General features: G+C 40.7%; 1 protein-coding gene across 1 annotated transcript in view; it reads right to left on the bottom strand.

Annotated features, from left to right (window-relative positions):
- carmil3 (capping protein regulator and myosin 1 linker 3) overlaps window positions 1–15,735 on the bottom strand; it is a 92,331-nt gene that overhangs the window by 51,371 nt on the left and 25,225 nt on the right. The window contains 4 exon segments of the mRNA XM_037787806.1: window positions 2,099–2,185; window positions 4,429–4,523; window positions 6,670–6,758; window positions 8,714–8,789. Of these exon segments, the coding sequence (XP_037643734.1) occupies window positions 2,099–2,185; window positions 4,429–4,523; window positions 6,670–6,758; window positions 8,714–8,789 (347 nt within the window).

The raw sequence follows: 15,735 nt of genomic DNA, 5'->3' as shown, positions 1-15,735 counted from the left end.
CCATCACTGCATTCCCCCTGAATCCCTGTGTCAACCCATTGTCTATAAAAAAAAAAAAAAAAAAAAAATCGCACCTATAGAGTGGTTTTCCCATTCATAACGTACACTAACAGGGCGTCGAGGTTGTTGTGTGCGGCACACTCAGCTTTCAGCCTTATAATTACGTTTCGACATCTCTTCAGCCATACAGTGCTACAGAGACAGAGAGAAGTCACTACACAAGAAGGGGAGTGGGGAGGAAAAAAAGGGTTTGAATTTCAAGCCGGCCAGCAAACCGTGTAACAGATAGAAAGGTTGTAATGCCTCCGTTTTATGCCATTTGGGCCGGTGGTTATTTTAGCCCCCAAACTGGTACCCCCAATACTGCCATAGAGCCTAAAACAAGCAGATACTGCTTTGTATATCTTCCCAGAATAGAAGGGGAAAATGCAGAATCTACAAACCGACTACATGTGTTCGTTTAGCTTTTTTGTCCACTTTAACTTTAGTGTCCTTAAGAAAATAAACTCTATATAGCTTAAAGCTAGGGTTGGTAATATTAAGAAACTAGCAAGAGTACACTAGATTTAAAAAAATTATCCAACCGAAAACAAAACAGCCCAGTGTTGTCATCTCTTTTCCAATGAAAGTAGCTAACAGCACCAGCTCACTAAATCTAGTAAGAAAGTTGCTAGATTTAATGCAGTACCTGTGAGGGTTTCTGGACTTAATTTGTCATTGTTTTGTGTTGTTAATTGATTTCTAATAATAAATATACACATACATTTGTATAAAGCAACTCCCATGTTGATAAGAGTATTAAATACTTGACAAATCTCCATTTAAGGTTAACTATTAGTTATTGAAGTTAGATAATTATCATGCATGGGCAGGAATTTCAGTATTTAGAAAATCATAAATTCAATTAATACAATGATTTTGTCAAGAACACCGGCAGCATATTCTGGGTGATATATACTATATATTCATTATATGGGGTATTGTTGTGTTGTGGGACTTAATGCTTCATGGAGGGTGAACTTTAAATACTTAAATACACCATAACCTCTCTCCTCCTGCGCTATTTAAAGGGTCAGTTTACCTAAATCACTACTGCTATTTTCTCTCTAATTCATGCATCCAGATTTGTGTTCAATCCAACATCTCTTTCCAGAATCAGTGTCCAACACAATGGAGGCGAATAGATAATCCACAGAACAAAATGTTCATGGGAATGTTTTCCACTGAAGGAGTACTCCTAATTAAAATGTAACACAGAGAGAGGTGCAGAAATGTTCACCTCCATTACATTGTGGAGGCAGAAATCACACAAACAGAATCTCCCTCCAACTGACTGTCAAAGGCTGACAAACCTGTATTTTCACAAAAATGATAGCATACATTTTTTATATGGTAAAACAGACATCAAATAGTCAGATCTTAACTCAATTTTTGGCACAATATGTAGTTACTGTTTGTCTTTGTAGGGCAGCGTACTACTGTCCTGCATCTCAGTAAGAAATAAAAATCAGAACCAGATAAACATCATTACCGATAAATGCGATAAAAGATTACAAAATAAATAAATAACGCTACAAAATACATATTACGCTATTACGATCAGGCTATTAATGTATGGATTTACATCTGTATCATTGTGATCCTTTTGAAGCTGCTGTAATACTCGTGGATGGCTGTATTGTCTGGGATAAAAGCAATAGAATTGGGACACTGCACTAATGCTTACGTAGGACTTTAACGGGAACAAAAACAGATCAACTACTTATGATTCTGACCTGATTATCATTTGGTAGATGGGTCGCACTGTACATGCACGGGTCTGTTTATCTATGTGAGTAAATACCAGCCCAAATAAAACCACATTTGGAACAGCAGGGCAGCATTGCAGTTCTTGAATAGAAGACTCTGGCTTCAAACCCAGATTCACTGAAAGCTGCTTCCGCTCTGCTGCTAAAGTGTCTTTGATCAAAACGCATCATTTTGGAACCAGCTCTAAAATGTTATTGGACATCTATTTACATTTAATAATAGTAAAAAAATATGTGTTTGTTCGGGGTTAGCCACTAGAGGATTCTGAGTCTAAGAGGAGCACTCTTACCCTTGGAGGAAAGGGAGGTCTTGGAGAGATTGAGGAGGCGCAGTCCCTTGTTGAGGCGACACACTTGTTGAATCAGGTTGGAGACTCCTGGTTAGAGGGGAGAGGAGAGAAGATAAAGGCCTTATTTAATCACAATTTAATCCCATAATCACACATCTAGAGCCAAAACAATTAATAGTTTCATTGATCAACAATAATTATTTTTTATTAATTACTATTTTGATGATTGATTAATTGTGTTTCCTTTTTTCATAAGAAAATGTCGTATTAAATGTAAACATTTGCTGGCTTTCTTAGCCATCTGTGTTAGTGAACTGAAAGTCTTTGGATTTAACAATGTTGGTCAGAAAAATCAAGCAATTTGAAGACGCCACAATGGGCTCTGGGAAATTGTGATGGACGTTTTCCACTGTTTTGTTTTATTTTACAGACCATACAATGAATCAATTAAAGGTACAGTGTGTAGGACTTGGTGGCATCTAGTGGTGTGGTTGAGTACCCCTCTGCTCCCTCCTCTCTCTCAGAGACTGTGGTAACGTGAGCCGCCGAGTGCAAAACCGTGGTAACGCCGCTCACCTCGCTCAGAGGCCATCCTCACCATAATGAGCAATGGAAGCCAGACGGCAGCTGACGGTACCACAGTTCACCGCAGTGTCACAAGCATGTCAGAGAACTACAGTGGCCTTCAGGTAATGTAAAAAAAGCGAAAAGGATCTCTCTAGAGCCAATGTTTAGTTTGTCCGTTCTGGGCTACTGTAGAAACATGGCGGAGCAACATGGCGGACTCTGTGAAGAGGACCCGCTCCCTATGTAGATATGAAGGGCTCATTCTAAGCTGATGAAAACACAATGGATCTCAGTTTCAGGTGATTATACACTAATGAAAACATAATTATGAATATTATATTCCATTTCTTCTCTAATAGACCCCCGAAATGTTACACACTGTTCCTTTGAAGGTCCCCTGTAGGGCTATTTGACCATATTAGTGCACTAATAGGGAACAATGTTTTTACGAGTGGTTCCTCGTTTTGTCTGCATACTGTAGTGCACACGCACTAGGACGCTGGAGGACGCACAAGCACGCGGTTTCACACTAATCAGAGGATTGAAGCTAATGAAAACATATTGATTCTCAGTTTCAGGTGTTTTTTACACTAATGAAAACATAGTTATGAATATCATATTCCATTTCTAGAAAATAACTGACATAATCGATGATGAAAATAATCGTTACTTGCAGCCCTGAACAGAGCTTTGCCAGCTAAAATGAAACATCTCTCAATACACCCCCTCCAGAACACACATATACATACATACATACTGTAGTTATACCCACAAGTATACTACAGCTTTTAAAAAAAACACCACACCAACATACTTGACAATCTCACTTTCTCCCACATACCCAGAGCAGAAACAAACCCATACAAATACCATACGCCAGGCCAGATTACATAACACCTAGTTCTCAGCTCAGCAATTCGATTAAACACACTGCAGCCATGATTATTTATAATAATATGAAAGGCTCGGCTTTATTAAAAAGGGAACGTTATTATTGTTTCCTGGCCCTGGCAGGAATGTGCGTGTACAGAACTCTTACCGGTATTAACGGCATAAAAACAACAACATTGTAACCATTGTAAACAGACACGGTACTCAAGGTCATTCTTTACTGTGATTATGGGTATTATTGTGATGGCGGTTAAGGCTGCAGCACTTTTGTAACTGTAGTCACAATAAAGAAAGTCTGCACATTGTCAATACACACACACACAGAGGGTGGCAAAGTGTGAGCACAAAGAATTTATTGAAGCGAGTGGAAGTGACATGTGTCAGACGGGAGGACAGAAATTAGTTAATGAGTGATACTGGCACGCATGCAAAGCCTGACCCTGGCATACAAACACATCATGCACACACACAGGAACAGGGAGAGAAAGGTGTTTAGTGGTTAATATTATACATCAGTGAACGAGGCACACAGAATTAAAATGTAGGATTGTGTTTATGGAGTAACCCTAATAAGAGGTTCAGTTAGCGAGGCGAGGTGTGGGCGAGACTGGAAAAAATATAAAAGCGTTTCTCTAAAGAGCATGACCACGCGTAGACATATAGCATGAAAGATAGATGAAAGAGGAAAAAGAGAGAAATAGAAAATAAGGGTTCTTTGAGGAGACACATTGATTTCGAATTCTTTGAGAGCAAACAAAAGCGGCGGCGAAGTAAAAAGCGAAAGAACAATGAGCAGTGCCCTGAGAGAGGCAGCAGTAGGAGGGAGAAAGAGAAAGAGAAAGAGAGAGAGTTCACAGAGTCCAGGCCGGTACCTTGGTTGTCTAGCGTGTTATGAGCCAGGTTGAGAGAGTGAATCACAGACGCTGGGTTCTCCGACAGTGCTGACGCCATCTTCTGCGGAAAATCCCTGAAGACAAAACGTTAAAAGGGATCATTAGGATTTCTGTCAAAACTGCTAGTTGGATACTGGTCTCAGAGTCTGAGTGAATCCGCCAGAGAGATGAATGCACCTGGTAAAGTTTCAAAATTACACTTCCTGGTAATGAGATCAAAATATCCTACTCAAGCAGCAGTGTTGTCCCTTTGCAGAAATGTTAATTGAATTGAATGTAAAGGAAGTTGATTTAAAATGTACAAATGCAGTAAAAGTTGAGTTTGTTTTTAAAAATTGCACAATAATGTCCAATACATTCAGCAAATATCTCCTCACAGTCCACTAGTTGTCCGTTCTGTGTGTGTGTGTGCATTGAAAATCTGGTGTTCATACACAGCCCTGGCTCTGTAATGTGGAAACAAACAAAGTGGCTCGGACCGAACAACACAACACTATTCCAGGAAGCTCAGTAACGCTCCAAAGTTAGGCTAAATTTTGGCGAGAAAAAACTGGCATGGTCATTTTCAAAGGGGTCCCTTGACCTCTGACCTCAAGATATGTGAATGAAAATGGGTTCTATGGGTACCCACGAGTCTCCCCTTTACAGACATGCCTACTTTATGATAATCACATGCAGCTGGGCAAAAAACATGTCGTTTTTTCATGCAGTATAAATGTGTTATTTTTGCCTTAGTCCCCATAGTAGCCATTCCAGTGTAGTGAGACCATTTTTTAAAATTTGACTTCACTGTATAAAATGACCTGTGGTGACCTCTAGGATAATCACAGCCTCATGAAACTTTACAGCCACAAACTATAGAGACCTAGAGCATTCAGAGGATGGATGGCTGTCCTAGGTAAATTGACAATAAGGGGGTTTCTGAGCAGTTTCCTGAACAGAAGTGCTCGCCATCCAATCACCGAAAAATACAATTCTTGCAGAAATCTCCAAATGTCAAAAGTTTTAGATACCAAATCACAGCATGGCTTTTTCTGTGGTGTTCCTCAAGGTATTGGTGTCTTAATGTGGTGTTTTGGAGGGATTACTAATAATTTGTATCAATTTTCGATTGGTAAAAAATGGTTAAATTTAGCAACAAATCTGTGTAACAAATAGTATCAATCCAACACTTGCTGCAACAATTTATGAGACATAATAGAGCATGGGAATTACCATCATATACTTCCATCATAATGTTCTAAACCCTTATACACTTTCACAATTTATTTTAATTCATTCATTCATGTTTATTTCTGATTTATGACTAGAACAACTTGACACACAGTGCTGAGCTGCATCTTGAATTAATCTTCAGGTTCCCAGCTTTCAGATGATGTACACCACTTCTATGTGACATCTACTGTTGACCTGCTATCTCCCCCTAAAGACCCCCTGTAGCCCCCTAAAAAAGACAAAAATGGGTCTATTGTGGGTCTCAGAGGTTAAGTCACATACTTTAACTGTCATATATCGTACTGTTTGAGGATGTTGCTTAGTATACAGGTATTTTTTTCACTTCGCTGAGAGTGTTTGGTGCAGTGCTTGTGGAGCGCCTCTAATAAAAATGGCCCTCTCTATTGGAAGTGATTTAACACAGGGAAAGAATAAAACCTAAGCTCATCATTATGCTGCAGTAAATCATCTCGCCTCGAGGCAGACAATTCATCTCAATTAATACTAAATAAGGAAACTGCTCTGCTAAATGATACTAGCCATGCATAGAAGGTGAAAAGTCTTGCCAGGTGAAGCCCAAAATTTCACTAATGGGGAAACAATACACCTGCCACAGGCAGACAGGAGGGACCTTTATTGGATGAAAGAGTGGAGGTTAAAAGCGGTGTGAGAGAGAGAGAGAGAGACAGAGAGAGGAAAAAAAGGAGGAGAGACAAAATTGGAAAGGTTAAGATGGGAGGTTGGGGAGGGGAGGAGGAGTGGAGAGCTGAGATGAGCTAAGGTGAGGAGGTGAGACGAAAGAGATGGAAGTGAGGAGAGAGAATACAAGCAAAGCAGAAAAAGAGAGGCGAGACAAAAGACTGGAGTGAGTATGAAGGACAAAAGAGGTGAGGCGGAGGAGTGTCTGAGAGGCGAAGGTGTGGGGAGAGGAAGAAAAGGAGAGGAAATTAGATTAACGGAGAGGTGACAGGCAGGGCTGATGATGTCAGGAGAGAGGAAACCTACGATTTGAGTCCTGCATTCTCCAGAGTGAGCTCCTCCAGACTGTTGGACTTGCTGACGGTGTGCAGGACTTGGTCCACCACCTCCGACCCCTGGGGACAAACAAAACACAGAGGCTGTGACCAGAGGTTTCAAATGGAAGACGAATATAGGCAGGGGAAGTGAAAAGCAAGCATTAAACAGAGGCAACAGAAATCTGATTATGTTTTAGCATTGGTCAATTTTAGACTATTAAGTAGAGAGTATTAAGTTTCATAAAAGCTTTTTATTTATTAAATTACTCATGTAAATACAGATAAATAGCCTCATTGACTATGTATAGACGTATATGAGGCTATAGACTAATCATATGAGTTCAAGTTGGGGGCCATAATGGGGACACAACCTACAACGTATCCCTGCATAAACACAAACTTTTCTGCAAAGCCTAGCACAGTTTTGGTATTTCTCGTTATCTCTGTGCGTTTCTAGCTGGTCTGAAGTGGGCGGGGCTCAACTGTAAAAAGGTGATGTCACGTACTTCAAATGCACCAATTAGAATTCATCGAGATCGGATACAAAAATCAGACGCAAGTTGTGGTTTTTTCCAGTGTTAAACTCAAATAAATCTTAATAACTCAGGATGCTCTTTTCTCATTTTTGAGTGTTGCTTATCTAGCCATAAATACTGTATTGTTATAGGGCAATATTTTTACAAATGGATCCCTGCTGCATGCGCATGAGGACGCAAATGCCCACTGCAACTGTATTAGTCTATTCCACGAATCAACAGCTGGTGGCAGTACCTCGCAAAAAAGCTAGCAATACGCCTGCAAAAGCAGTGAAGAAGATTTCTACCAAGTAAACATGGATGTAAACAATGCAGGATTTTAAATATTTTCTAAAAAAAAAATAAAAATCAGCTTGGCAATAGTGGGAAACCTCCAGGTCTGAGAAGTGAAGCCAATGCTGAAGTGCCTTAAACTTGCATTCTTTTTAATATCCAGCAGGGGGCGACTCCTCTGATTGCAAAAAGAAGTCTGATTGTATAGAAGTCAATGAGAAAATGAGCCTACTGCTCACTTGATTTATTACCTCAGTAAACACTGTAAACATGAGTTTATGGTCTCAATCACTAGTTTCAAGTCTTCTTCAATACAGCATGATGTTCATTTAGTAAATTATGGTCCCGTTTAGAGTCAAATAGACCATAAAGCAGGGGATGCTTTAGGGCGTGGCTACCTTGTGATTGACAGGTCGTTACCACGGCGTTGTCCGGTCTGGGAGTTGTACGTGATTTCGTCTTACAACTTTAACTCTTTCACGGTGTGTTTTCAGTTCATGAAAGTTAATTATAACCTTTTTGTTCGTTTAAAAATGTCTTATTCAACGTTCGGTTGTACTTAGCTCCACCCTCTCGTGTCACTTACGACGGCTAAAATGCCAAACCCGAGGCTTCAAAAACGTCAGCCCGCAAACCAGGTGACGTCACGGTTGACTATGTCCACTTCTTATGTACAGTCTATGCTTGGCTAATGTTTTATGAGGAAGGAAATTCATTCAACAAGTTTGTTTGACCTCAAAGACGCACACGATGTGTTTTGGTGAGTAACACTGAATGTAAAAATAACTTTTGTTTTGTTTGTTTCAAGGAAATTTTTCGCAGGGCATCTTTAAAGTTTGAAGTCAAGTTTTGGGGGTGGATTTAATGCTCAATACATCTAATCCAATTCCTTATAAACTCACTTCACTTATTTGAACAGACTGTTTCACGTAGTTCACCTCAGATGGATACCACTTACTCTAATGCACATCATGAAAATTAAATAAAGAGATTAAGAAGAGATTTCTTTATACACATTTGGACCACAGTCTGCCAAATGAGCAGATAAAAAAAAGCTTATTCAATCTAATAATTTAATCATGTAATAAATGTAATCTGATAACACACAGGATAGCATTGGAAACGTGAAAAGAAAACAAAGAAGAAAAGAAAATTGATTGTAGTCTAGATCTGGCAAGAAGGTTTACAAGAGAGCGAGAGAGATTAAAAAAAAAAGATAGTTACTATGCGCATGTCTTTGCAGTGCAGCTTGGTGAACCAGGTGTTGTATGCAATGGATGCCACGATCACCGCCAAGTCCCTGTAATGGAGACACACACACACACACACACACATATGAGATAAAATGCAAATCTTTAAATTAGCAAACTCCATCTGCTCCGAACCATTTGATGTCACTGATCCATAAATTCACATTATCGTTGGCCAAACTTTTTCTTTGCTCCCCGTTCAGCAAAAAGCAGTTTATCAATGTGACAGGGAGTACACTATGGGCAGGGCTGCTTTCTAAAAGATGACTGATTCTGCAGCCCTGCTGAGGAGGAGGACAAGAAGCAGAGAAGAATGAGAAAGAAAGATGTAAAGATCAATGCCCAGGGTCAGTGGATTACTCAATAAAGCCACTGTTTGATCCCGGCTACAGACCTCAAACACTGCTACATCCACTGCTGCACAGACAGACACGGAGCCCATAGACCATACGGTGGTGTGTGTGTTTGTGAGGGAGGACAGAAAGAGAGGGAGTTTTAGAATCCTCCAAGGTCCAACTAAAGCCACACTGCTGCTACACCTGCTATACATCATCTGACAAACAAGCAGCAACACAGACAGAGACAGGGAGGGGCACGGAGGAGGAGAATAAGCCCAGAGAGAGGAAGACGGGAGGAGAGCGAGACAGAGGGAAAACACAAAGTGAAAGAGAGAGGAAGAGAAAGTGTAATCTAGCCAGGGAGGGTCATGTTGCCAATAACTGCGGCAGCCAGGACTTTACAGTGTATCTCAGAGGAGTAAAATGGCTACAGGCTGTGTTCCTTTTTTATTACCACGCAAGCCATCAGACCAGTCCACTCTGACGCAGCTGAGTCTGTGTATGTATGTTTGTGTGTGTGTGTGACCAGATGATGCACATGTCAAGATTCATCATCAACACTGACTGTTGATTCGTGTTTTGACAGCAGGACATGTAATTGACCTCTATGATGTCTCACTCAGTCATGCGTTGGAGTTTATGTGTCGTCTTGTACTCTTACATGAGGACATGTTGGCACAGCAGGTCAATCAGTCGCTGTTAACTTCTTCACACCGATCGATTTAGGTTTGGGACTGGAATCTAAAATTAGATTAACATTGGAATTAAAGGGACCATGTGTCAGATTAAAATTAGTCAAGGGTTAGAGTTAGGGTTGGGTTGAGGGTTAACGTTAAAATTAAAGTCAGGGGAAGGGTTAAGGTTAAGGTGGAAGATGAGTTAGAGAATTATTTAAATTTAGATGTTTTTTACAATTTAGGGCTGTAACTAACAATTATTTTTATTTTAATTGTTGATTAATCTGTTGATTATTTTCTCGATTAATCGTTTAGTTCTTTGGTGTATAAAATATCAGAAAATAGTGAAATATGTCGATCAAAGCCCAAGATGACGTCCTCAAAAGTCTTGTTTTGTCCACAACTCAATGATATTCAGTTTACTGTCATAGAGGAGTAAAGAGACCAGAAAATATTCACATTTCAGAAGTTTGAATCAGAGATTTTTAATTAATTTTTTTATTACTAAAACCGATTAATCGATTATCAAAATAGTGATTAATGTAATAGTTGACAACTAATCATTAATCATATCTATTTTGTTTAATCTGTACAAAAACCGAAGTGCAAAAATGAACATGTTTTTTTAAAGGGTTATGTGCCGCACTATTTCTTGGCAGGGCAGTGACTTCCTTCCTGGAGTCAGCGGAGTCCACACTGGTTGCTTGGCAACATCGTGGTAACGACAAGACTCCAGAAAGTAATTATTGAGCTTTGAAGGTGCTGGTAGACTTATCTTGTTGCCTTTGGATAGAGTCAGCCATCCCACTGCATTTCCAGGCTTTATGCTAAGCTAAGCTAACCGAATTTACCGTACAGACATGAATGTGGTATCGATCTTCTCCTCTAACTCTCAGCAAGAAAGTGCATTTAAAAAATACACTTTTATCCAACTATTTCTTTAGTCTCAAATGATAGTATCTGCATCCACATCGCTGCAAGTTTCCGCGTGATGCCCACGCAGACTGTATGTCCTGTGTGAACATGTGAGCAGACACCAAATGGGGTATAAAATGAGCCGTGCGAGCATGAGCTGCCCACATCCATGATCAGTCCTCGACTGGCCATTCAACAATCATGAATGAATAGAATTAAAACCTAACTTTATTATGATCCGAGTATGACCTTCTAGCACACCTTAAAGGCTCCATTTATTACAGCCCACAATATGCACAAAAGAGAACGGTGATTTTGATATTCTTAGACCGTACGAGGAATAGGGCTAAGATAGAGAGTTTCTCCTGAGACGGTACGAGAGAAAAGGTCACGGGGTCCTTTGAATCAAAGTCTCCCTGGGTGCATGACTGTGCTCAAAGCGTTTCATGGCAATAAGCCTATTAGATTATTTAATAGCTTGTGGGTGAAGTTGAGGGAAGGACATGATGTGTCCACAATAAACAGGGTTCATCCTCTAGGGAGCATGGATGTGCTCAGTAAATCTCATGGCTGTGTGCGCGTCAGATTTTCATATTTCTTGTATACAAGTGAAATATTTTTCTTAATGTAGGTCAGCGGGGGTCATTATTATTCACCTGGAGGGGACAATGAATATTTATAGCACCTTGTAAGAATAGACTAGCCACGGAAGGCGGATACTCTGACTTAACTGGTGGCAATGGAGTCAGAAAGGTTAGAAGACACTAAAATCATCCTCTGGGGGATTATAAATATTCATAACAAATTTGACAGCAATCTGGCCAATTGTTGGCCCAAACGACCATCAATACCAGTGGGGAAGGCGGTTGGATTTTGAAGCGCACCGATATGCTGTATGGTAATAAATCAATGCCACAGTCTAACCCCGTCCAGACCGTGACAGGGTCCTGTAACAGTGACAGCTGAGGCAGATGGTAGCAGTGAGCTGTGGAGCTGCTGTCCTGCTTCAGTAACAGAAAGAACTAACCAGACCGAGAGTTGGAGGGAAGTTGGACACGGCATCCAGACTTATTAGTGAGTGTATGTGTGTGTGTATATGTGTGTGTGTGTGTGTGTGTATGCACACAGAGGAGTGACAGTCAAGCAGAGAGGTGCCCCAAAAAGTTCTCGGGGCAGTAAGGCGTACAAATGTCTCTCTCACAGACACACGACAAACAAATGGAAATAAATTACACACACACACACACACACACACTCCCCTCTGCAACAGAGTGTCAACCTGCAGTGGCTAGACAGAACCAACAGAGACAAGCAGAGTGTGTGTGTCTGTGTTTGTTTGCGAGGAGGGGAGTGATTCGAAGAAAGAGAGCTGGAGGAAAACAAGAGAGCTGAGGAAAATGAAAAGGGGAGATAATAAAGGGTGTGGACGACAACAGGACGAGACAGGGCCAGAGAAAAAGGTGTCCGCTTTCAGTCGGGAGGAGTGAGCGGAGACGACGTTTGGACGGACAGCAGTCAGAGGAAAAGGCATCGCCCTGTCGCTCGCGGTAACGGTGGACGGGCTCGATGGAGAGGATGGATATGTGGAAGGACAAGGAGGGGAGGAAGGGAGTAATGCACCGCAAATGGCTTCTGGCACATGATCATGGAAAGACCAATCCTTAAATCCTTCCTTCAGTGATATGCACCCTTTCTTGATTGTTTCCGTGATCCCTATAGGGGTGTGAGAAAATATCGACACACAGGAATATTGCGATATTATGCTGTTTGATACTGGATCGACTCTCCAATACACTGTATTGATCAGAGTTGCTAAGCCCGCTTAGTATAAGCCACTTTGGGCTTGTTTTCCTGTAAAGTCGCTTACAAATATGGGTAGTTGAGAGTTGTGTTTTTTTGGGCTTGTTTCTAAAGTGTAGTTGCTAAATTGGGCTCCTGTCTCTCTCCTCTATACTGGCCTAGTTTGTCCTGTTGCAGGATCCGTACACAATCCTGATCCCCAGCACCACCATCACTCAAGAGTATTGTTGTTGTGAGACAAATCTTTGCGGGGTTAATGGAGTTTAGCTAACAATGCGAGGTCCTAAGTGGGCGAAATATGGCAAAAAGTAAAAAGACTGGGAAAAGAGAGAGTGGACTTAAAGATTGGATTTGCTCTCAAGTCGAGAACGATTCAAAGGCAGTTTGCCGGTTTTGTAAGTGTGATATACGAGCACATCATGCCGATCTGGTTCAACATGCTAGCACTGAAAAACATCAAAGAAACGCAGCATCGTTCTCTTTAATGAGGCTTACCGACATTGGATTCACGGTCTCAAAGCAAAATGAGACAAGACAGAGAAGTGAGCTGAAGGTAGCAACCTACATAGCCTGTCACACATCTATTAGTTGTGTTGACCGTCTCGGCAGGAAGTTCTTTTTGCAAAAATGAAACGAAATGCAAAAATCAAATTAAATGTTTGAGTTTAGTTAACAAGAAAAATGTTAAGTAACGAGCTAAAAATGGATACAAAAATGCAATGCAATGCAAAAATGAAATGAAATGCATGCAATCCAAAATAAATTAATAAATGCATATGAAGTGATCAAGTGGCTGTTGGCTGACCTGTATCATGATACGTAATATATCGCCAGATTCTTGCCAATACACAGCCCTAAAGATCCCTAGTGTACTTTTTGTTAAATTTTTGCTTCCTGTGTCAATTTCTATTTGATAAAACTTCTCTAGAATAGCAGGGAGGGAGTCTTTAGTATTGGATTGTGGGCTCAAGGGAACAATATATTAAAGGAAGATCTTAAAAAAAAACAAATTACAGCATGGGCAGGCAGCTCCCCCTGCAAAGGCTTTCCTTTTATCACACACTATATAAAACATCGGAGGAAAAAACAACGGCGATGCAGTGATTTTGGCTCCCAATGTGAAAGACATTAATATATTCATGAGTTGCTGCTGCAATCATGCCTTCTATGAATGGCTTTTGATTTAGCAGCATAGCAAGGCTTCGCTCCTGTGATGAGAAATGCATTTTTAAGTGCGAATGCTCCGGTCGGGATTGTCGTTTCTACACGGGAAAAGTAGAAAGAATTCCACGGGCCTCGGAGTTTTTGTGGGGACAAAACATTCCTCAAATAAAAGACAAGTGAGCTAGGTTGAATACTCCATTTCTATGTCAGCTGTCAAATCTTTTTATGATCGGCAGCACTCGAGCGACACGTACGCTCTTCCTCAATATGTCTGGGAAAGGAAATGGGGGACTTAAAAAGATACCAGCGGGGAGGTAGGGGAGAAGACATATGGCATTTTACAGCTGTTTCCGAGCCCTGGATTCTGCCTCTGACAAGCTCATCATTCCCCCCTTCTCTGTGATCTTCCCAAACTTCTAACCAAACTGAACAGAGACACAGGACACCAAGTGAGCCAGAGCGAGAATGACAGACTAATACACTTAACATTTTACCCAGGGAGGGTCTTGTTAGACAAACAGCCACTCTAATGTCAGATAAGACGAGGGCTGGCAGATGAGATACTGTCTGGGTAAGATTTTTGCACAAACATCATGATGCAGAATGGGGAGGAAAAGTCTTTCAAAACTAAAAGAGTAGTTAGAAAGTATTAGGACAACGACGTGTTTTTATTGTCTTGGGTCTGTCGTCCAGCACAGTGGATTTGAAATGAAACGACGGCTGTGAGGTTTAAGAGCTGAATTTCAGCTTCAGTTACAATCCCAAACATTTTTTTCAATCCTGGTTGATTGGTGGGAACGGCAAATGGATGTTCAGTTACATGTCCCATGGCGTGTGCATCGACCGCTGGGGGCAGCAAACACTCCTTAAGCAGCTACTCTGTCAGATATGCAGTAGGAGTGCATGCATCATGTATCTGTTTACAATGCAACCAAACAAAGGGCGGAGGAGGAGGAGGAGGAGGAGGAGGAGGATGAAGCGTATCACATTACTTTCATAAAGGAGGCTGATACTGAATTCATGATCAAGTTACACCAGTTGCGGTTGGTGTCTTCCACAACATGTCCAGTATTGTGTACGTGTAGAAGACCTTTAGGCCGATCACAATAATTAATATACTGACTTATCGTACAACATATGGTCATGACCTCAATCAATTTAACGTTATCGACTTATCGCCCACAGCTCCGGTGTGGGAACATTTTGGGTTTAAGCCGAAAGAGAGAGGAGTGTTGTTGTTGTTGTTACTTATATCTAACTAAAAGCTAATATGTTGTTACTTTGCGTTTTTTGTCTTAACCATTGAGAAACTGATCAGAATATTGCCTGTTAAGTAATGAATGACTCTCTATTCCCCTGTGCGAAAATGTTTAATATTTATTTGAGTGCATTTTCTGTTAACAGAGCCCGAGAATTCATTTTATTTATTGTTTTGGTTGTGTGGTTTTATTTATTTAGGATATTTTAATATTTCCAATTCGATTGTTCTTAAAGGTTTTCTATACAATGTCCAGAGCATTAATATAGCATCAAACAACTATTTGCTATGTAAAAGATATAGAGGAGTAATGTCTACCTGAGCAGAGAATGATGTCACTCTCTCTCTCTCTCTGTGTGTTGTAATCTGAGCTTCTCTGTGCTTTGTTGACATAGCCGGGCCGGCCGTGTGTGCCTTTTAGTGCGTGTGAATCCGCTGCTCTGCTACATTTCCACAATGGTAACCAGGTTAATACTGTTAGCTCTGTCAGCACTGTTGCCATTTGTTTTCACTGTTAGCGTTGTTAGCACCATTAACTACGACCGTTAGCTGTCGCCATGTTGAGAGCTGTGCAGAGGCAATAGAAATGCTCCCAATCTCGCATTTAGCACCTTTAAGAATCAAAAGTTCATTGCTCCATGAGAGGGTATACTACATTTTTATGCCATTATATTATCATTATATCAGTGGCATAAAATGGTCGATCAGATCGTTCATCGCAATTATTTCTGGGACAATATATCGTCCAACAAAAGTAGTTATCGTGACAGGCCTATGCACCTGTCCTGTCAATGCCTCGTGCGTAGGGGTGGGGAAAATCTTTTCACATAAGAATCTACATTTT

The sequence above is a fragment of the Sebastes umbrosus genome, chromosome 12 (genome assembly GCF_015220745.1).
Source record: "Sebastes umbrosus isolate fSebUmb1 chromosome 12, fSebUmb1.pri, whole genome shotgun sequence".
Lineage (NCBI taxonomy): Eukaryota > Metazoa > Chordata > Actinopteri > Perciformes > Sebastidae > Sebastes > Sebastes umbrosus.
Note: the sequence above shows the minus strand (reverse complement) of the source record. Positions and strands in the feature narration are given on the sequence as shown.